We start from the raw sequence: 22,992 nt of genomic DNA on the forward strand, positions 1-22,992 counted from the left end.
ATCCATGCATGAAAAAAAAAAAAGAAGTCGGCAAAAGTAAAAGGCATAATACATAAATGTGCCCTTTAACTTGGCCTTATTTTATGTTTATGTCCTCCAACTTTGGATATGCACAAGTAGACACTTAAACTTGTATAAAGTTGAACAAGCAAACACATGAGTCCTACATGACACAATACATGTAGGACACCACGTAGGATAAAAAAATGACATGTAGGATGCCATGTAGGACATGTGTGTCTATTTGTTCAACTTTATACAAGTTTAAGTGTCTACTTGTACACACCCAAAGTTGAAGGGCATAAATGTGATTTGAAGCCAAGTTAAAGGGCAAATTTATGTATTATGCCAAAGTAAAATGAAAGAGGAGACATTTGGGACCCTCTAAATGTACTTTTAGAAAAAAGCAAAACATAATTTTCCAAATATAATAAATTAACCTTTTGTATTTTCCTCAAAAAAAAAAGTATTCGGTGAAGCTTCTTAACACGTGAGGTTAAAAATTGTCAGTGTTGTTGCCTCCAATTTGTCTCCTTATTTTATTTAAAGCATGGTACAATAATATTAGGTTTATTAAAAAATTTCATTTACAACATTTTCTGTTAATGCGGAACCTTCTTGACCCTGCTAACACGAGATGTTATGGTTGTGGAAAAAATGATAAAAATTAATTTATTTATCAGATTCAAGTACTATTTTGAGAATAATTCAATGGATATAGCAAATATCTGGTGAAATAATCGAGAATATGGTTCAAACATCGATATTTATAAATTTCAAATCTCGAGTACATGAATTCAAAGAAGTACAATGAATTTAGTCTAAGAACCTTAAAAGTTAAACAATATAAATTCAAAATCCTAGATCCGCTTCTGATTTCTTCGCGAGCTAGCTAGAGCTCAGTTCACACTGGTGGCATCTTCTTGCTAAAAACTCTTTATTTCTTCGCATGGAGCAACGATTTCATTGCATGCTACACATTGTGTCTCACTACGCGCTGTATGTTCCTCTTCCTATTGTTGTTTTTCAGCGCAAACAATATAGGGATCATTACGTTATGTACGAGTTAGACGAAGAAATTAGTCGGGTGAGGTGACTGAAGAAAGTACACTGGACTCAACGACGATGATCACAGTTTTTTTGACTGGTTCTGTGATGATCTGTATATCCGGAATGCTGCAAAGCACATTGTGGCATTACCGATTACTGTCAAGGCTGCTTGTAGAGCCACTACTACCTGAAATTCATGCATGGAACGGAACGTTAGTCATATCTCCACGATGAAAAGAATATCCTACTTTACCTAAATTAGAGGTGGATTCAGGATTTGAAGTTTACGAGCTCCTACAGTGACATCACGTCAATACTAAACAATAAATGGGTTCACTATACATATATAGGATCTGGAAAAAACCTACTGAGTTTGCTTGAACTCGTAACCAACATAGTAGATCAACCGCTGCCTAAATGCTAATGGATGGCAGCCTATAGGGGAATGGTTTAAGACAAATCGACAATCATCTCCCTCCCGGGAATTCTCACCATCAGGGTAACCTGATTAGAAACTCATTTAGGATAACACATTGTAATTGTTTTAATCGTCTGAGGAGTAACCATGGTCAATACGGTTTCATATAGCCGATCCCAACTTGGTCAGGAGTGACGCTTGATTGTTAGTCAGAGAAGTAACTATAAAATCTAAATGAGAGAGGCCACTGCACATGGTTAATACATCTTCCCCCAAAATTACCTGTCCGCTTGAAGAAAATAACTGCCAAAACCAGTAAAACGATCACGAGGTCAATGAATTAATGGATTAACTATGATCGCTATTTTTGCTTCGTTATTTCCCCCTTTTTAATGTTAATTACAGAAAGCTGAACATTTTATGTAAAGATTGTTCACAAGATCAGAACACAAAGGGGATAGTCAAATTGTCATATTATATACTCGGCGTAATGCCATCGCAATCATATTTTACCAATAGAAGTTCATAATTTTCATTCTAGATAAAGAATTACATCTACTTACCTCAAGAGACTCCGAGTTATAAAAGAAATGCCAAGTGCAGGCACAGAGTGCTCCTCCAAGCAGGGGCACCTAAATCGGAAAGTAGTAAATGAAGTCACTTAGAAGATACGAATATTGGGAAAGAAATGGAGATAAGTGCTAAATGAGCAAAGAGAAACATGACGCGATAACTCAGCATAACCAATCAAATAAAATAAAAATCACTTTGTTGAGAAAAGACAACATTTCACAACTTGAAAAGCTCTAATTTTTTCTGTCTTGTCACTGACTACATAATATTAGAATAAAAAACTCAATAATCATAATCAACAAAATTTCGACATCTGAACTACGTTGGCCATGTCATGAGAAAGGTAAGAAAGTGAAAAAGGAAACCTGAAGAGCAAGAAGTTCTAAACTTCACAGATAGCCGCCAACAATATATATAGCACTGTGATTGGAGTGTAACCTCAACAAATTATATCACATGTACATGTTTTCCGCCACCGCTCTCTATGAAACATTTCACTGTTGGACAGCATGTCATAAAGGTAGGTTAAAATCCACAAGTTTAAATTGTGTATCTTGGTTGAAAATACCTGTTTCGAATTGAGGCGTAATTGTTATTGTTGCTTTTGGCTGAGGATAGTATTGAAAAACATAATAATATAGAGAAAAAAAAAAGAAGACTTCATAAACACCTGTACTTCTTCCTAAAAAAGTCAGCCATGAAACAATCAAGACTTTGGGATTGGTTGAATCGGGGAAATGGATTGGTGGGAGATAATCGGAATTATCAAAGAAAGAAAAATTCACTGCAATAAGAGGCTGACAGTGATAATATTCATTTCAGCCTCTTATAGTTTGTGTTTATTACTGTATGGTAGTAAAATGTTGATCAACTAATTGAGTTAATCCAATCCCAATCCACAAACGAGGATGAAAAGAAATAGACATTTAGACTATTGTCTGATTAAACGTATAAGAACACGAACTTTTAATTAACAGGAAAGACTGTTATCTACTTTTCTACTTCCAGAAGAATGCTATTTAAGCATAACAGTCATTTCTATTGGACCAGATATAGGCACTGATCAGAGTTCTACGACTCTAATATATCGCAAAGAAAGAATGTACAATGTCACAAAGCTTGCATGTAGTTCACCCTACAGAGTTTTTTTTTCTCATGATGGCAGTGTTCGGGCCAACTTGCTCACCTTGACTAATTCCATCAGGTACCTTTTACCTCCTACCAACATAGGTACCTCATAACTCTGTCCACCAAGGTTTAGGCAGATTGGAAAGAAATCACTAGGGTGTTTTGTCTTTGATGAGATTTGAACCTGAGACTAGACTCGCTTTACAGATTTCACATATGTATACAGCCAACTTACCTTTTTCAAGTTCTCTTTAGTACATACCATGGGAAGTTTTTTCCTTTGAGCAACAAAAATATTTCGAAAATTGTTCTTTCTAGAGTTTTTGAGTTCAACTGCCACTTTTAGGGAAAGACTTAAGCTTCTATCTCACTTAACAACAGGTCAATAGAGATCGAGAAGGGCCAATATAACATTCATCAACCAAACTGAAATTTTCAACATATTGAGAGAAGCCATTTTCAAAAAGTATTTACAGCCATGTTAACTCATTGACAGAAACCAGATTCAATATTGCGAACCTAGAGCACGAAATTTTGAGCAATTATGACTTCCCAAAGGCGAAAGCATCTGCACAACAAATGAAATGATCACGAATAAGCAACACTACTTACCATACCCCAGGAGAGTCCCTTCCAAGATTCATAACCCGACTTTTCTCCATATTGCCAAACCAGAGCCATAGCAGTTACCCTTTCGAACAAAGTTAAAAATCAGTCATTTCATTCAGTACAAAAAACATATGAACAAATAACACCCTGCGACAAAGTGCATTGCACATTACAATACCCCCTCTGCCCAAATTTACATAACACCCTTTCCATTTTAGGACGTCTCAAAATGTTTGATACCATTCCATTTCTAAAAAACTTCCATAGTTTTTGATAATTCAAATTTGAGCTTTGATGTAATGTTTTAGTATCTGCTGAACTAATCTTTTAACTATTACTTTAAACCAAGATAAATTTGGACATTTTTCCGAGAAGTGGAGTCTGGGGAGGGTAAGTGTGTCTGTAGCCTTACATCTACCTTATAATGTAGAGGTAAATTTTGCATAACAGATGGATAAATTTGAACATTTTCTCTATAAATATACCGGGGCGGACCGTGGATGCATAGCATATGTTACAGGTTTGAACCACAATAGAGTTTGCTCAAACCTTGTATATGTATTAAGGAAAGAGTGAAAGGTCAAAATTAAAACACACCTAAAGTACTCTGGTTTTTCGAGTTTCAAACCTAAACTATCATGTGTGCGAATTTCCTACCTAAACTATCACCAACTATTCATCAAAACAAACCTCAACTATCAATTGCTCACTCTTCCTACCTGAACGATGATGATATTTCCTATATGAAACTCGAAAAATTGGGATACTCTAGGTGTGTTTTTGACCAATTAACTCTTAAGAAAACTCACTAAATAACTAGAAGTAATAGATTTTGAATCCAATAAATCAAATGGGTTGTGGTAGAACCCAAACTCAAACTCAAACTTATAAAGTTCAAATCTTGATCAACAACATACACAATGTAATTTCACAAGTGGGGTCTAAAGAGGATGGCGTGTATGCAGCCTTACCCCTACCTTGTGAAGATACAGAGACGGTTCCCAATGGACCCTCGATTCAAAGTTCAAATCTTGATCCACCTCAAATAATATACTCCCTCCATCTCATTTCACTTTTCCATTTTAGCAAGTCAAGAAAGTTTTTTTCCCCATACTATCCTTAGTAGTATTAAAGAACAACATAAAGTAATAGTAGTCAAATTTAGAGTTTCAGTAATTAAAACTTTCTTAAGGATATGTCATGTTAACAAGGGTCAAGTAATATGAAACAGAGTGAGTATAATCCAAATTAACATCTTAAAAAACACAATTGAACATCTTACTATCACATCAAGTCAAATATGTGAGACAAAATAGGAATAGAGAGATTACCATTCAACAACAGTGGAAACATGACTAGCCCAAGTGTGCAATGACAGAGCATTAGAAGGTTCATTGAATTGAAAAGAAGAAGAATCCATTAAACCTAGCTCAGAACCAGAAGCTGTGCCCACCATTAGAGTTGTAAAAGCAAGTCCAGAAAAACCCAAAATTGTTGCAGCATTTTTCAAATTACCGATAATGGGTGCTGGAAAATGGGTCTTTTTTCTTGTAGAGGAGATAAAGTTTGGATCTTTATGTGTAGAAGAGAATTGGGTTTGTTTTGGAGTTGGAAGAAAATGAAGTTTTGAGAGGGATAATGAAATTGGAACAGCCATTGTTGGTTGAATTGAGTAAAGTTTTTCACTTTCTTGTTTTTGTTTTAGTAGATAAGAGAAAATATGAATGGATTTTTAAATAATACACATTGATTTTAAAATATGCTGAATATATATTGATGGTCACTTGAATGTGTCAGTAAATTTCATTTCAATACTCGAACGGTAAGAAGGATAATGACTTATATAGTTAATGCCTATAATTAAAAGAATTGGGAATAAGTGCAAAATAATTTTCAAATAAAAGATGGAGAGGTTATAATAGGCATGATATTACGAGAGCTGTTTTCGATAAATTCTCAGTTCAAATAAAACATATTAAATATCACTATGTAAAACAAAACAAATACAACAATGGAAGAGTCATGCTTATAATATTGAAGAAGAGAACAATAATAATAACAAAATAATACAATAACTCAACTAAATAAAACAACTATTACTAAAATTAAAAAAAATTATATATTGTATGAGAGTTAAAATGACAAGACTAATAAAAAAGATTAAACAACGCTCAACTACCTACCTACATGAGACACATTTTTCTTTTCTTCTGAAAAATTACACATGGAATGAAGAGAGGAAAAAAAAAAACATTCCACACAAACATTTGGAGAAGTCATCTTTAGTTGTACCACACAAGCACTGTCAAGACAGATTTGTGTGGATCTTTTTTTTTTTTTGATAATCGAGAAATTTCAGAGGACTTTGAAACTCGATGAATGATTAGTTCAAGATTAATTTTAATAGTTATATCACTCCATAACAGTTTCTTTTTTCTTAGTCCACAGCATCACTAGTGTGAAGCCCATTAATGACATGATCACAACCTGCGAAAATGTACCAAGCAAATGTTAAAATGTGATTAAAAGTTAAAACTGAAAAGATTTCAAAGAAAATAGAAAGAAAAATGAATAAGATGAGAGAACGGAAAAGGGTCAAAATTTCCCCTAAACTATACGAATAAACGCTTTTTCCTTTATCCGTATGTTTTTTTTTAAGATTCCGAACCTGAAAGGACAAAGTTGCCACCTTTTGGTTACGACAGGGGCAAAAAACAACCAAACTATTAACGGAGGGCAAAAGTGTCCCCCTTTGCAGAAAAAGTACAAGGGCGATTTTGGTCCTTTTCTATTAAATCTAAGAATTTAACTTATATACATTATTAATGTAAAGAAGTTTTACATGATCTTCTTTCTAAAAAGGAGCAACCTCTTCCATAAATATGATCTCAATCTCACAATTGCATAAACCAGGAAATCATTTGAACTCAGCACTTCCAGCTTCGACCTAATGTGTGTGTGAAAATCGATTAGATTTGATGTAACTTAAGAGAAACTAACCTAGTGTTTCAAGAGACAAATGGGTGTAATGGCATTTGTCCTCAAGTCTACATCTTAGATTCACCTCTGATATAGATACTGGCATACCATAATTCAGATGGACGCGTATAAAGCTAATCATTTTTGGCAATTTTGAGTAACTAAAGCTTTGAACTATTTACCAAATCAGCTACTCTTTTTCAAATTTTTCAATAGGAAAGGAAGTTCGTACAATTGATAGATGACTTACTGATATAGCTGGAGGGACACTAACAAGGGGATCTTGGAAAAACTTATTGGCAAGAGCAAGGGCCAAAAGACTGCTCTGCATGCCTGCAAACGCAATTTGAAAATGACAACGTCAATCAAGTTTCAATAATATATATGCATCTCGTGCATGGTGATAATATTATGTAGTCCCCAAACCTGTTTCATATGACAGTGTTCTTTGTAGAGCTTTGACGTCTGGTGCTTTGTGGAAGGCTAAGCCGGAAAGAAAATAGCCCAAGATGAACGCTGACAAATGAAATGCAATCACAAGGAACAAAACAGACATTCCAGAAGGGGATACGAGGGAATCTATGTTAATAGCGAGTGGAGCTCCTACACAGAGAGCAGTCACAAAAACTGATAGGGGAGGCAACAGCGGCCGAATAGCATTGCAAATCTGCGGGAAGAATCTGTTGAAGCAAAACCAAAAGTCATAAAGAATGAATTTCGGATTGTTGAAGGATACACGTACACATAACATCAATAATACCTATTCAGAAAGAGTCCACCAGCAACAGGTGCAACAACAATCTGGAGAATGTTGGAAATCATTCCCTTAACATCCACAGGCAACTTTTTCCCAATAAGCAATAAAGTTAACGTCGGGGTGATAAAAACAGCAGTAGCTGTAGATAACGCTGTCATCACTATACTAAGAGGGGCCATTTGTGGATCGGTTAGAAAAGTAGCATAATTTGACAGCTGTGCTCCGCTAACACAAGAGGTCAACATAATCCCAGCAGCTGATACACAGCTAACAGAACTTTAGTCCGCATACTATTTTCTTTCCTGGAAAAGGGGTCAGAGATTTTACCTAAGGAAGTTGGAAGACCAAATACGGCCATTGCAATTGTGCCAAAAAGATACCCGAGTAGTGGCTTCAGAGCAAATTGACCGATATAACCAGCAAAAATGGCAGCGGGTTTCTTAAAAGCTTCAAGAAAGTCCTTTTCACTCGAATTGACTCCAACAGCAAACATTAAAAATCCTAATGCAGGGGCATAGTACCTAGAAACGGCAAACATCACGGTAAATATGAGAACATACGATGAGGTTAAAAATTAAGCAGTTCGGACTTTTTGGTGTGCACTCTGCAACTATTTGTCTCATAATACCTTTTTCTCTAACTTCCAAGATAGACAACGTGAGACCAAATCGGTGCAAATATTGAATGGCAGACTTCTGCCAAGATCCAATTCTATACCTCCATCTTTTTCTAGAGGGGATGAATTGGTAAAAAATAGATATGTTCACGGAAAACTTTCAATAAAGGAATTACTCTGACCTCTGGCACGGGTCTCTATGACACCTCCTGCTACAACTAATGCCAATTGGTTTAGTTATAGAAGCCTCAGTACATATTTATAAGGATAAAGTCAAATGATATGATCAAGCCACGAAACTTTGACCAAGTCTAGCAGAGAGATATAACTTACAAGTCCTCTAGAATGCAATTAATGATTTGTGCCGGCAAAATTTATGAGTTTCTCCTTGGAATGAGTTGTTGATTCTAGTATACATGATAAGTAATCCAAACAAACAAAAGTTTGAAAAAACTCTTCTTTCAGAAAGCGATCAAATGCATACATTTTGAAATTCTCCGAATTATCAACTTTAATAATGTGTATTACAAGACTCAAAAGTATCTTACAACTGTTTATTTATGTAGTTCAACAACATAAAGATGCCACCTAGTTCACGAATGCAAAGGAAATATTTTCTTCTATTTAACTAATTTGCATAGACAGTATATAACACCTCCAAAAGTAGAACTTAAGCTACAAATTAAAATTAAAAATGCTCTTGCTTGCTTTTAAACAAAATATAAATGTACTTGCTTCATGCAGTAACCAATGTTTCTTAAACGTCAAACGGGGAAAGTAATTACATGTCAATTGAATTCTTTGTCTAGCAGACAACAGTAATTAATAAGATCAAAATTCAGAAACAAGTGTGAACTTCCGATAGGTTATTAGACCTATTGCAAAACTTTTTGGAAAAGTGAAAAGTAAGATATCATGAGATACTAGAGGAAGAGAACAAAATAGATGAGAAAAATAAGCATCAATTGAATGATAGACAAACCTGTTGGTAAACCAAGTAAAAGAAGGTGGATAGATAAGAGCCAAAATTGTGCTAGCAAGAACCACATGGGGTAGGAAAGAGTTTGCTCCCTTCAAAATTGTCAAAAAGGCGTTCTCTTTTTGTTTCAAATTCTGTAATATCAAAATGTCTATTGTTAAAATTAGAAAAAGGAAGACAACTTAAATGCAAATATTACATATTAAAGATAGTCAAATCCCACAAATCAATCGTCGGCTTCGAAACATACAAGAAAACAACATAACCCCCTTTCCCCTATTATGTTTCTTTTCCTTCTCAAAAATATCGAGAGGTTTAAGAATAAAAATATGAGCAAATCAACCTCTTTGATTTACAATTTCAAGGGAAAGAAGCATTAGAAACATTAGAAATGGTACTCAAATCATAGAAACCATTACCTTCACATAGAAATGTCTTCAACTAGTAATAACAGTCAGTACATCAGCTTGAAATGGCTAAAGGAACCAAAAAAATTGCTTCCTATATTAACTACTTCTCATATCTGGAACTTTATCCATATAAATAGAGAATTTTTCTATGTTTTATAAGGGTGATGTCTGGGCAAGCTTGCACACACCTCGACTATTCCACTCAGTATCTTCTACCTCTCACCAACACAAGTATCGGATAACTCTATTGGCTAAGGCTTAGATAAATGGAAAGAAAATCACGTAGGGTATTTTTATCTCTGTTAGTTTAAATCGTGGTTTCTCATGATTTTCTTCCCATTTTATTGTCCGCTAGACCACACCCTTGGATGCTAGAGAATTTTCCATATCAAACTCGTTTTTTTATGCAATGATGGTATTCATAGCCCTACCTCTCAAAGAAAAATGGTTGTTGCCAGTAAATTAACAAGTCTCTCATTGCTCAATTCCACAGACAAATACAAGTCAAATTCACAAGAACATACAATTGAACTTTGAGTAGATGGCTCAAGAAGTTAAAATGGAAAACCTCAAGTGATTCAAAGTCATTAGGCCCAAGCGGATCTGAGAAACTTTCTGAGATACATCTAGTAACCAACAGTCCTGAATTACCATCTATACAAAAAAAGATCACATTCATGAGCAAGAAAAAAGACATTATTAGCTAAAACTTTGAGCAAAGTATTACAACTGAGTTTAGAAAACACTTACTTGGCAATGTGGATTGTATAGCTGATGGAAACCCCACCAATCGTACCCCTTCAAGAACCCAAATACAAATTGGACTAATTCATTAAAAGGGACAGTAGAAACACACTTGATACTGAAAAATAAAACAATCACAAAATCTGAGAACTTTTCTGAGATACATCTACTAAACAACCGTCTTGAATTACCACCTATATAAAAAGATCACATTCATGACCTAAAAAAAGAACGTTATCAACTTAACTTGAGAAGCAAAAAGATCTCAACTTTGAGCAAAATAGAACAAATTGAATTTTAAGAAAAACACCTAATTGGCAATGTGGATTGTATAGTTGACGAAACCCCCACCAATTGTACCCCTTCAAGAATCAAGAAACACAAGTACAAGTTGGACTAATTCATCAAAAGGGGCAGTAGAAATAAACTTGCTATTGAATAAAAATTATAAGAATCTCTCCATTTTTACTTTTTATACTTATAAGTAAAGAGCACATTATCAACTGTACTTTGAGAAGCAAAAAGATTCAAAATTTGAGCAAAATAGATTACAATTGAACTAATTTATTAAAAAGGGCAGAAAAAATACACTTGATATGAAAAACAACAACAACAAACCCAGTGGGATTGGAATAGTAGGGTGTATGCAAACCTTACCACTACCTCTCCGAGGTAGAGAGGCTGCTTCTGAAAGACCCTCGGCTCAAGCAAATCAAAGCAGTAATCAAAAAGAAAACCATGAGAGCTAATAGCAAAGTAGTGCGGAGCATATATGCAAGAAACTGTAACATTAACAACAAGGTGCAATCACCTAAACCCAGTAAACCACATATGATAATCAGAAACTCGAAACCAAAGACTAAATGAATATGCTAATACTACGACCGACACTTTATATGAAAAAATTAAATCACAAATCTCTTTTTCCTTCACCAATCATACCCCTTCAAGAACCTAAATACAGTTTGACTGTTGAGAAGCAAAAAGATTCAAACTTTGAGGAACATAGATAACAATTGAGTAAAATAAAACACACCTACTAGCTATTGTATAGATGGGGGAAACTCCTTGAAGCACAAAAGTACAAATTGGACTAATTCATCATAAGGGGCATTATAAATACACTTCATACTGAAAAAAATATCACAAAATCTCTTTTTTCTTTCATCAATCATACCCCCTTCAAGAACCCATTTACCCAAGTATAGTTTTACTGTTGAGAAGCAAAAAGATTCAAACTTTAAGCAAAATAGTATACAATTGAGGAAGAGAAAGAGGGAAGTTACACATTTGGTTGCTCATCTACATCAGCTAGACAATACACATGCTCTATACAAATATTATGGCAATTTTTGTTTTTGGGCCAGCAACTATTTATGTCAATTTCCCCAAAAAGAATAAAAGCTACTAAGCAATATGGATTGTATAATTAAGGGATTCCCTTTCAAGAACTCAAGTACAAGTTGGACTAATTCATTAAAAGGGGCTGTACAGATACACTTGATATTATAAAAAAATTTCACAAAATCACTTTTTTCTTTCATCAATGATACCACCACATAAAGAACCCCAAACTGGACAAAACTATCAAAAGGGTAAAGCATAAATACACATGAATATTGAAAAAAAAATCATAAAAATCTCTCCTTTTTTTATTACTTATAAGTATAAAAACAAACAAACCTGAGGAGTGGAAGCATTTCTTGGGAAAAGAAACAATTGGGTGTTGATGAAAACAAGGTAGAGATTTGTGAAGTGAAGGAGAATCAAGAATCTTGAAGCCTTGATGATTCTGCTGAAAAAGAAGAAATTTAATACTCATTTTTTATTTAAATTTTTTTCCAGTTTTTGATTTTGAGAGAAACTATATTAAGGAGACTTGTGTTTATTGTTTTTTCTGGGGTTTATATAATAGGATTCAAAGTGGTTCAATTTTTAGGGAAAATGACAAAATATTTTGAGGTTGAAGTATTTTAAATTGTTAATTATTGTGACTTATAATTTTTTTATTTTTTTATGTAGTTTATAAATATATAATTTTTTTTTTTTTAAAGATTTTATATGTAAATTTTCGATTAAATTAAAATTATTTGATTCTTAAAAAATAAAAAATGTCACATAAATTGAAATAAAAATCAAGTATTTATGAAAAAGGTCTGTTAAATCAAGTATTTATGAAAGAGGTCTGTTAAATTGGACTAGATCTAAGAGGGGAAAAAAAGGAAAATTAGCTGGTTTTGTTAATTTTTAATTTATTTTTAGAGTCTAATGCAGTTTTTGTACGCTAATTTATGCTATTTTATATTTTAAAAAACTGTGTCTAGTCTAAATTTTGTGTTACATATTTTAGAGTTTAATAAGATTTTCTTGATGTTTTGATTATTTATCTTCCTTTTGTCTTTATCAAATCTAATAAACATAAATTCTTAAATATTTAACAGAAACTAAAAGTATTAATGTTTGGTGAACTTAAAGGAACAATACTATTAAATGCTTAAATTAAATGCCTATTTTAAATCTACTCTCAATATATGGGACCACTTTTGTAATTTTCTTCAATTTTAGCTATCTATTACTACCTCCATTTGATTTAAAAAAAGAATCATATATTTTTAAATACCGTCACATAAATAGTTTGTGTTCTTAGGGACCAAAATCTCCTAGCAACCTACAAAAATTAGACGACAAACATAAATGGATAACGACCTTGTTAGGCTATAAAAAAAGATTTAGACCATGTCACCCACCCCACCCACCCTACCCCTACCCCTACCCACCCTACCCCTACCCCTACCCACTCCTCATTTACTTGGATGTGTGAATATACCTTTTTACCCCTAGGATTAATTCATATCTTAATAAAGTTTATAATTAGAATTACATAGGAATAGAGAATTTTGTTGTTGAATAGTAGATTCCGTACTATTATAAATATAGATGTTGTTAGCTTAAAGTGTGACAATTGTAGATGACATTCGAAGCATTTTATCAACAATATGAGATATTTAAGGATATATCAAGACATTCTTTAAGAAACAACTTGTTGAAGCCTAAATTATTAGGCACATAAATTCATGGTTTAAATTTTTTTAAAGGTATTTTATATGTATATTTTTAAAAATTGACATTATAATGTTGATTTTTTTTTAAAAAAAATACAACTTTATAAAATATTTACTATCACGTACCTCAATAGCTATATATAATATTATATCTGAGAAAAAATATTATATATAATATACTATTAATTATCTTGTATAAAGTGTATATAATTAAAAAGTGTTTATAAACAAATATCAGTAAATCATGTTTTTATATACAAAGTATAGGCTACATGGATTTAATGTTGAGAAGTTTTATAAGTTATCTTAATATGATGGCAGAACAAAGTTGGAGCTAGGACAACATTTCTTGTTGAGGTGGTGTCGATATGAAACGGAATTGATTAGTTACTTTATAAAATTTATATTATCTTTAAGGAATGTTATTTTATTTTGTATCTTTTAAATAAAAGGTGCATGAATTTAAATGGGATTGAAGATAAGTAATTCAATGAAAATCAAAGAACGTTGATGACAAGTGTATTAATAGAGTTGGAGACAAGTGCTTAAAAAAAAAGGTTGGTGACAAGGCATCAAGGAAGGTGGAGACAAGTACATCAAAGGAATTAAAAGTTAGTGACGAACGCATCAACAAATTAAAATACAACTTTGAAATACGAAAAAACAGGTTGTTTGAGATGAACCTTTTGAATTTCAAGACAAACGGAGTTCAAGGACAACTTTTGAAAACTACGTTCTTAGAAAATGTATTTACTCATTTGATGGACACTTAACTAAGTAACTAACATGTTACTCAATTGATAATTCCAAAGACTTCAGTATTTTATGTCAATAATAACAGATCCACATGGAACATAATTTAGTGCAATTTTTTTTGTTTCTGGCAGGTAATAACGTTGTGCTACAACTTTATCTATTAAAAAGGACACAAGATCTTAATTAAAGGCAAGTCATGTTCATTTAAGGGAAACAGAAAAGTGAAGTCAAGCCAAGTCTTTTTACTTAAGCATAAAGAATTTACGATATTTAAATTTGATCTCAGCTGACAAGTATAATCACTTCAATTTTGAGAATGGATAACTAAACACATCGATCAACTCCTCTCCACTTTGTTAGTTGAACATTCCAACTTATAAATTGATCATCTAGACACTCCAAAATTGTTGTGTCATGTCGGGTATTCATGAGATACAGTGGAGACGTGTTGAGTATTTAGTTATTGATTGAGATCATGAGGCTTCTAGACGTGCACCCTCAAAATTTGAATGCTTATTTGTCAAATTGAGGTCAAATTTGAGTGTCTATTTTATGTATTATGCCTCTTGATATCAACAATGGGCCATTCGAAGAACCATCAAGGTGGTGCGGTTAGATGGTTGTGCTCTATCCACCTCTAATTAACTAGAAATTAAACTTCGATTCAAACCTTGAGAATGAAGAATTTCTTAATATAAGCATTTTACCTCTCTTAGTAAGTCTATCAACCCTAAGAGTATGTGCTTTACAGGTAAATTCCCCTAATAACCACTTTTCAACCCTCATAGTATTTTGAACATATATAGAGTTTCACCAATATAATTTGAAACTTCATGACAATAGCTATTTTGGTGAGTTTTAGACGTCTATAAAACTCTTTTCCTCATACCCAACTCCTCCAAGCACTTTGTGGTCAAATTTGGCTGAATACAAACATATACAAGTTGGCACATTGCATTCTAAGTAATCAATTCCGCAATTCTTTCTTCTAGTAAAATTCATATTAACATCACACTTCTTGATCACTACTTAAAAAAAAAACAAGACATTCTAACGCACAAAACATCTCACATTAGCAGAGTCTGGAGAAGGGTTGTACTTCAAGGGGTGTGATGTAAATAGTCTACCTTGATGCAAGCATTAACGTCTAATTTCACGGCTCAAACCGGTGATCTATAGGTCACACAGAAACATCTAAACCATTGCTCCAAGGCTCCCCTTATCTTGATCACTACTAATTGAGAAGAAAATAAGATTATTTTTGGTGACTCTAAGTTCAAAATTCTCTACATAGTATCAGAGCTAGGTCCATTCTCGTTTAGGCTGCTGTCCACGCTCCAATTGCGCCTCTGGGCGTGAAGGAGGTGTTAGAGTGGGTTAAAGTCTCACATTGGTTGGAGAATGTACCAATAGTTTGCTTATATGGACTTGGGTAATCCTCCACTCATGGGGTTGAATTAGGCTTAGGTGTCATATCTTTACACAACTTAACTAAGAAATATCAAACCTGAATAGTATTAGCAAGTTGAGCGAAGGTCTATCAGAAACAACATCTCTACCTCTTACAAAGTAGGGGTAAGGTCTGCGTACACCCCACCCTCTCCGGATCCATTTGTGGGATCACAATGGGCATGATGTTGTTGTTGTAATAGCAAGTTTAGCATATAAGTTGTCAATGAATTCTCATTGTCTATATCATATATGTTGCTGCATTCAAGCTCATATAACTCCAATACTAAATTTAAACTTCGTAGTTTTGCAAGTGGAAATTTAGTCATAATAAAGAAGATTATCAAAACAAGCTAGCTTTGCCATGTGGTCATTAAGACTAATCACTTCTAGAAAACCATTTAATTAGACTAATATACATCTACTAATTGTATTTTAAACAAGAGGGGATCTATTGAATAAACAATTCAAAAACTTGCAGGGTAAGATCACTATATAAACTAGTAGTTCAAATAATGCAAAAATGTATCAAACTCTACTTTCCAAAGTATCATTTGTTCAAAATACCTTTCTCATAGCCAACTAGTAGCCATGAAAATGTTGAAAATCCTTTTTGTTATTTTTGCTGTACTTGGTTATTTTTCATGGCCTAGTATCCAGAGCGATTTGGAGACGTACATAGTTCAAGTCGAATCTCCAAAAAGCCAAATTTCCGTTCAATCATCAAGAATGGAGTTGGAGAGTTGGTATAGTTCTTTCTTGCCAAAGACTATAGCAACCGCTGCCTCAGATGAAAAGCTGCGATTGATATATTCATATCATAATGTGATGAAAGGCTTTGCAGCAAGATTATCAGCAGAGGAAGTGAAAGAAATGGAGTAGAAAAAGGGCTTTATATTCGCAAGGCCACAGACGATATTGCCTCTACACACACTACACATACTCCAAATTTTCTTGGATTGCAACAGAACATGGGCTTGTGGAGGGATTCCAACTATGGAAAAGGTGTGATCATCGGAGTTTTAGACACCGGGATCTCACCTGACCATCCTTCATTTAGTGACAAAGGAATGCCTCCTCCTCCTGCTAAATGGAAGGGTGGGTGTGACTGGAACTTCTTTACAAAGTGTAACAACAAGCTCATTGGCGCAAGGACTTTTCTGGAAAACGGTAATTCGCCATTAGATGATAATGGACATGGTACACACACTGCCAGCACAGCTGCAGGAGGTTTTGTGAAAGGTGCCAATGTGTTTGGGAACGCGCGGTTGGGATTGCCCCTCTTGCTCACTTGGCCATTTATAAGGTCTGTGATTCGTCCGGTTGCTCTAACATTGACATTCTAGCTGCCATGGATACAGCTATTGATGATGGGGTAGATATCCTATCCCTTTCCCTCGGTGGACGTAGTAAGCCATTCTATAATGATGTTGTTGCACTCGGTGCGTTTACTGCAACACGAAGAGGTATTCTTGTAAGTTGCTCTGCCGGTAATACTGGTCCATATGATAGCACCTTATCAAACGAAGCTCCGTGGATTCTGACTGTAGGTGCAATCACTCTTGACAGGAAACTCAAGGCAACTGTTAAGCTAGGAAACCACAAAGTATTCGAGGGTGAATCAGTATTTCATCCAAAGGGTCACAATCCATCATTTTTCCCATTGTTTGATCCTGCACTGAATGCAGCTGACTTAGACAGCCGTTATTGCGGAACAGGTACACTGAATGACCCTGACATTGAAGGCAGATTAGTTTTGTGCATGGATGGTGGTGGTTATTCTAGGATTGGAAAAGGACAAGCTGTAAAAGATGCTGGCGGTGTTGGCATGATTATCTACAGTGGACCAAATGGTGGTTTCACTAAGTTAGCCGATGATCACGTCCTTCCAGCTTTGTTCATTACTTATCAAGATGGTATGAATATTCTTGCCTACATGAACTCAACATCAGAACCAATTTCAAGATTTTCATTCCATGGAACAACAATCGGAGATAAAGATGCTCCGGTGGTTGCTTCATTTTCTTCTCGCGGACCAAACTTAGCTAGTCCTGGAATCTTGAAACCTGATATTATTGGTCCTGGTGTTAATATTCTTGCTGCTTGGCCTACCTCCACACACACAAAATCTACCTTCAATATTATATCAGGCACCTCTATGTCTTGTCCTCACCTCAGTGGAGTAGCAGCATTGCTGAAAAGCACACACCCGACTTGGTCCCCTGCAGCCATCAAATCAGCAATCATGACAACCACTAACATCTTCTCTATTGGTGCAGGACATGTCAATCCATCAAGAGCTAATGATCCAGGACTAGTTTACGATACTCCATTTGATGACTATGTGGTTTATATTATACAAATGGACAGATAAGAGACCTTCTACAATATAGGGTGGATTGCCAAACAGTGAAAAGTATTTCTGAAGCACAATTAAATTATCCTTCATTCTCCATCAAACTTGGAACAAGTGCTCAAACATATACAAGAACGGTGACTAACATTGGGGTTGCAAAATCATCTTACACTGTGGAAATAGGTCCTCTACTAGGAGTTTCGGTGATTGTTACGCCTTCTACCTTGAACTTCTCAAAGTTGAACCAGAAGTTGGAATATCAAGTGACCTTTTCAATAAGAGCTAATAGCTCAAACAATGGCGTTGTTCAAGGATTCTTGAAATGGACTAATAATAAGCACTCTGTAAGAAGTCCGATTGCAATTGTGATAGACACTGCAAGATTGGATTTCTAGCTTTTTTTTTTCTTTTTCTTTTTCCTGTAAGTGCTTGAGCTGAGGGTCTACCAGATTCAGCCTCTCTACTCCACAAGGTAAGGCTGCGTACACCACGCTCCTTAGACCCCACTTATGGGATTACACTATGTATGTTGTTCTTGTGTTTTTATTGTTAGTGATCAGTATTACAATGTAAAAGGATCCTATATAATGGTTTAGATCCAAAACGTTGATTAAATGCTAAAAGTATTCACACTATTTGGCGAATAAAAGATGTGTTTGTGGTTATCACCAACTTGGCGAGATTAATACTTTTGCAGTTAAATTTTTTACCATAAAGTGCTAATTATCCAACAAAATAATTTGAACTGTTATTCCATCTACAGAGGCAGTACTGGTGCATCAAGAGATCTGAATTTTTAGTTTTATGTCCACTTTACAAGAGATCTGAAAATGTTGTTTTCTTTTATTCATTTGTAAATGACCAAGCGATCTTAATTCCTCCGATTAGCAGCCATACTTTTTCAATTGTGTTCATATTATTGTTGAAAGTAAAAACCTATACACATGTTAGTATTAATTATGTGTCTTGGGTTTATGAAATACATGTGGTAACATTTTTGATGTTGTGAAAATGTAATATGCAAATTATTCAAATATATTCTTGTCATACAAAGTTCCAATTACTAAAATGAGAAGAAAAATAAAACTAGAAATCAATTTTAGGCTCTAGCACAACTGCAATTGGGCTTCTGACAGAGTACTTTTTACTACTCCATTTCAAGAATCCTTGAACAATACCACTATTTGGGCTATTATCTCTTCTCGTAAATGTCACTTGGTATTTCAACTTCTGGTTCAACTTGGAGAATTTCAGTATAGAGGGCTTAACAGTCACGGAAACTCCGGGTGGTAAAGCTATTTCCACACTGTAAGATGATTTAGCTTCCCCGACATTAGTCACTGTTCTAGTATAGGTCTGAGAAATGTTTCCGAGTGTGATGGAGAATGATGGATAATTTAGTTGTGCTTCAGGAATGTGTTTCACTGACCTACAATCCACTTTGCGTTGCATAAGGTTTCCCACCTGACGATTTGTGTAATTCAAACCGCACAGGTAAGGCAAGTAGTCCTTAAAATGAGTGTCATAGATCAATCCTGGATCATTAGCTCTTGATGGATTGACATGTCCTGCACCAATGGCGAAGATGTTAGCCGGAAGGAGCCTTTCATCTAAGATGGGATCGTTGGCGAAGTTCACTGTGTAAGCGGTTGTCATGATTGCTGATTTGATAGCTGCAGGGGACCAAGTCGGGTGTGTGCCTTTCAGCAATGCTGCTACTCCGCTGAGGTGAGGACAAGACATGGAGGTGCCTGATATAATGTTGAAGGTAGATTTTGTGTTCTTTTTGTTGTCAACGGAGGTAGGCCAGGCAGCAAGAATGTTAAGACCGGGACCAATAATATCAGGCTTCAAGATTCCAGGACTAGCTATGTTTGGTCCGCGAGAAGAAAATGCAGCAATCACTGGAGCATCTTTATCTCCGATTATTGTTCCTTGAAATGCAATTCTTGCAATTGGTTTCGACGTTGAGTTCATGTAGTCAAGAATTTCCATTCCATCTTTGTAGGTAATATGAAGAGCCGGAAGGACATGAGGATCAGAAAACTTAGTAAAACCATCATCAGCTGTATTAGAGATGATCATACCAACACCTCCGGCATCCTTTACAGCTTGTCCTTTATCAATCCTGGAATAACCACCACCTGCCGAACACACAACAATTTTGCCTTTGATTTCAGGGTCACTAAGTGTACCTGGTCCACAATAAAGGCTGTCAAAGTCGGTTTCATTCCGTGAAGGATCATACAAAGGGGAAAATGTCGAATTGTGACCCTTTGGATGAAATGCTGATTCCCCCTCGAGTATTTTTTGGTTTCCGAGCTTGACAGTGGCCTTGAGTTTCCTGTCAATAGAGCTTGCACCTACTGTCAGAATCCACGGAGCTTCATTTGATAAGGTGCTATCGTATGGACCCTCGTTACCAGCAGAGCAACTTACAAGAATACCTCTTTTTGTTGCACTGTATGCCCCGAGTGCAATGGGGTCTTCATAGAACAACTTTCTATTTCCACCAAGGGAAATAGATAGGATATCTACTCCATCATCAATAGCTGCATCCATGGCAGCTAGAACGTCACTGTCGGAGCAACCAAACGAATCACAGACCTTATAAATGGCCAAGTGAGCAAGAGGGGCAATCCCAACCGCGGTACCATTAGCATTCCCATACACATTAGCACCTTTCACAAAACCCCCAGCAGCTGTGCTGGCAGTGTGTGTACCATGTCCAACATCATCTATCGGTGAATCACTGTTTAGGAAAGTCCTCGCGCCAATGAGCTTGTTGTTGCACTTTGTAGTGAAGTTCGATTCACACTTTCCCTTCCATTTTGCAGGCGGAGGAGGCATTCCTTTGTCGCTAAATGAAGGATGGTCAGGTGAAATCCCGGTGTCCAAGACTCCAATGATCACACCTTTTCCATAGTTGGCATCCCTCCACAAGCCAATGTTCTGTTGCAAACCAAGAAAACTCGGAGTATGTGTAGTGTGTAGAAACAATATCCTCTGTTGCCACGCAGATATAAATCCCGGTGTCATCTCAATTTCCTTCACTTGCTTTGCTGACAATCTTGCAGCAAAACCTATTATCACATTGTGATATGAATATATCAACCGCGGCTTTTCATCTAAGCCAGCGGTTTCTATGGTCTTTGGCAAGAAAGACTTGTACCAGCTCTCCAAATCCATTCTTGACGATTGAGTGGAAATTTGGCTTTCTGGTGATTCGACTTGAACTATGTACGTCTCCAAATCGCTCTGCATACTAGGCCATGAAAAACAAGCAAGTATACCAAAAATAACAAAAAATATTTTCATGGCTGCAAATGTGTTGAGAGAAAGGAAATTTGAACTGATGAATGATGTACACATAGAAAAGTGGAGTATATGTAGTAGTACTACTCTGGCCCTTCAGTTTAATTTGATTGATAATCTTGTTTTATCAATAGGACCCCTCTTGTTAATTAATCTAATTAATTGCTTTCCTAGAAAGGATTAGTATTAATGACCACATGGCAAAGCTTGATCTCATAATGTTCTTCTTAATTAAGAACAAATGTCCACTTGCAAAGCTGTAAGTTTTAACTACATGTTGGGCTATTTACATTTACAACTTGATGAATGATGACTGTTTCCATTGACAACCTTCTCTAGAATTTGTTATGTAACATCTTTTTTCTTGTTAAAACTACCCTTAGAGGATCGATTTCGACTTTTATGATCAATGCCATGTTTCTTTATCGACCAACACCCTTTGTGAAATGTAAATCAGCACGTAGTTAACTTCCTTAGGTAATTTTTGTCTAAAAATCGCGTGTTTTTAGTTGTTGGTTAAGTTTTTTTTGGACAAATTAAAAGAGGGGATTCAAAGTATTTTATTATCTTGTCAATTATTAGTAGTGATCTTATGAGTGGATCTCAAAGCAATTTCCTTTCAATTTTCATAGTCAATACAAAGACATGTGATGTTAATGTGAAAGTCTTATCACATGTTGGGGGAGGGGGAGGGGGGGGGGGGGTCGCTAACTCATTGCCTAATTGTTGAATCGAAGAAATGAGTTGGAAAAGAGTGAAAATGAAAACAAATAAGTGAAGATAATTTTAAAAGTATTTTTGTAAGGTAAGGATGAACAACAGAGAGGAGATTAGAAATTTTGTTGTAGAAAAGATATTTTGAGAATTAGAAAAAATAAGGACAAATAAAATAGTAAAAACTTCAATATGGTCAACATCTTATTGCTTAATTTATATCCACTTTTAAGAAAGACTGATATTTTTATTAGCTAATAGGGTGTGTTAATAATGGCAGACATACACCAACTTGAGCTGTGGTGGAATGGTTGAAAAAAATTCTATTGAAAATGTTGTCCCTACGAATGAGTCCTACGACACCAAGTGTTGAAAAATCCTGTTAAGAGTGCCGCTTTCTCGGCCTCAGAAATGGGTGTGCAATATGTGAAACTGATTTTATAAATAAATAACGACTTGTTTAGATAAAAGACATAAAATTGATAATAATTCATTGATATTTTTTTTTAAAAAAATGATAACTACGCTATTTTCCCTATTGATCTAAGGCCTCCACCCAATTCCATATTTTTTCAAGTTCATCAATAGTGATAGACTTTGAAATGCTTGAATAATTACAAGTTACAACATAGTCTTTTTTTGTCAAACTAGATAATCTCCAACGTCTTATTTGTCTCTTTTTGTCTTTATTTGTTTGCTTTCATCCTACTACTTTATGTTAAACCAAATAATCTCCAACGTCTTATCTATCTCTTTTAGTCTTTACTTGTTTGCTTTCGTCCCACTTCTTTATGTTAAACTGAATAATCTCCCACGTATTATTTGTCTCTTTTGGTCTTCACTTGTTTGCTTTCGTTCCACTTCTTTCCAACTCATTTTTTCGGTTCAACAATTAGCTAGAGAGCCAGATCCCCCACCCCCTCCCCACCCCCAGTGCTCACTCACTTCAACATAAAATATTATTTTTTTGTCAAATTTGTCAATTTGGCACATTGTATTGCAAATAATTAGTGTATCCCGGCGCCATTCTCTCTTCTAATAGAATTTCAAACTAACATCACATGTCTTTGTTTTGAG

At 35.1% G+C, this 22,992-nt stretch overlaps 4 protein-coding genes and 1 pseudogene across 5 annotated transcripts in view; 1 reads left to right on the forward strand and 4 right to left on the reverse strand.

The window, feature by feature from the left end:
- LOC125841478 (uncharacterized) overlaps positions 1–22,992 on the reverse strand; it is a 181,000-nt gene that overhangs the window by 108,122 nt on the left and 49,886 nt on the right. The gene's annotated exons all lie outside the window — the stretch shown is intronic.
- On the reverse strand, positions 735–5,471 carry LOC125841486 (uncharacterized). The gene is made up of 4 exons (XM_049520635.1): positions 5,110–5,471; positions 3,782–3,860; positions 2,032–2,100; positions 735–1,237 (listed from the first exon to the last, which is right to left on the reverse strand). Exons 1-4 carry the CDS (start codon positions 5,433–5,435, stop codon positions 1,130–1,132), a joined length of 582 nt encoding a protein of 193 aa, XP_049376592.1. The 5' UTR covers positions 5,436–5,471; the 3' UTR covers positions 735–1,129.
- Positions 6,174–12,145, reverse strand: LOC125841472 (probable sodium/metabolite cotransporter BASS5, chloroplastic). Of its 2 annotated transcripts, none has more exons than XM_049520616.1 (9): positions 11,947–12,145; positions 10,270–10,317; positions 10,088–10,161; positions 9,113–9,243; positions 7,842–8,035; positions 7,518–7,770; positions 7,184–7,437; positions 7,008–7,090; positions 6,174–6,265 (listed from the first exon to the last, which is right to left on the reverse strand). In XM_049520616.1, the coding sequence occupies exons 1-9, from the start codon at positions 12,083–12,085 to the stop codon at positions 6,191–6,193; spliced, it is 1,251 nt and encodes a 416-aa protein (XP_049376573.1). In that variant the 5' UTR covers positions 12,086–12,145; the 3' UTR covers positions 6,174–6,190. The 2 variants fall into 2 exon arrangements, with proteins under 2 accessions (XP_049376573.1, XP_049376572.1); XM_049520615.1 differs by having other exon boundaries at positions 10,088–10,173; positions 11,947–12,144.
- On the forward strand, positions 16,404–18,281 carry LOC125841754 (subtilisin-like protease 3; annotated as a pseudogene).
- On the reverse strand, positions 18,973–21,241 carry LOC125841756 (subtilisin-like protease). Its single transcript, XM_049520928.1, has one exon. It carries the CDS (start codon positions 21,202–21,204, stop codon positions 18,973–18,975), a length of 2,232 nt encoding a protein of 743 aa, XP_049376885.1. The 5' UTR covers positions 21,205–21,241.

This window comes from Solanum stenotomum, chromosome 10 (assembly GCF_019186545.1).
Source record: "Solanum stenotomum isolate F172 chromosome 10, ASM1918654v1, whole genome shotgun sequence".
Classification (NCBI taxonomy): Eukaryota; Viridiplantae; Streptophyta; class Magnoliopsida; order Solanales; family Solanaceae; genus Solanum; species Solanum stenotomum.

Coding starts and splice junctions, on each gene's coding strand:
- LOC125841486 (XM_049520635.1), bottom strand. CDS start 5,435: ATGGCTGTTCCAATTTCATTATCCCTCTCAAAACTTCATTTTCTTCCA. Junction 3,861..5,109: donor GTTTCCACTGTTGTTGAATG/GTAATCTCTCTA, acceptor TTTGTTCGAAAG/GGTAACTGCTATGGCTCTGG. Junction 2,101..3,781: donor AGGGACTCTCCTGGGGTATG/GTAAGTAGTGTT, acceptor TTTCCGATTTAG/GTGCCCCTGCTTGGAGGAGC.
- LOC125841472 (XM_049520615.1), bottom strand. CDS start 12,085: ATGAGTATTAAATTTCTTCTTTTTCAGCAGAATCATCAAGGCTTCAAG. Junction 8,036..9,112: donor TTTACTTGGTTTACCAACAG/GTTTGTCTATCA, acceptor TGCCGTTTCTAG/GTACTATGCCCCTGCATTAG. Junction 7,438..7,517: donor GGTGGACTCTTTCTGAATAG/GTATTATTGATG, acceptor TTGCTTCAACAG/ATTCTTCCCGCAGATTTGCA.
- LOC125841756 (XM_049520928.1), bottom strand. CDS start 21,204: ATGAAAATATTTTTTGTTATTTTTGGTATACTTGCTTGTTTTTCATGG.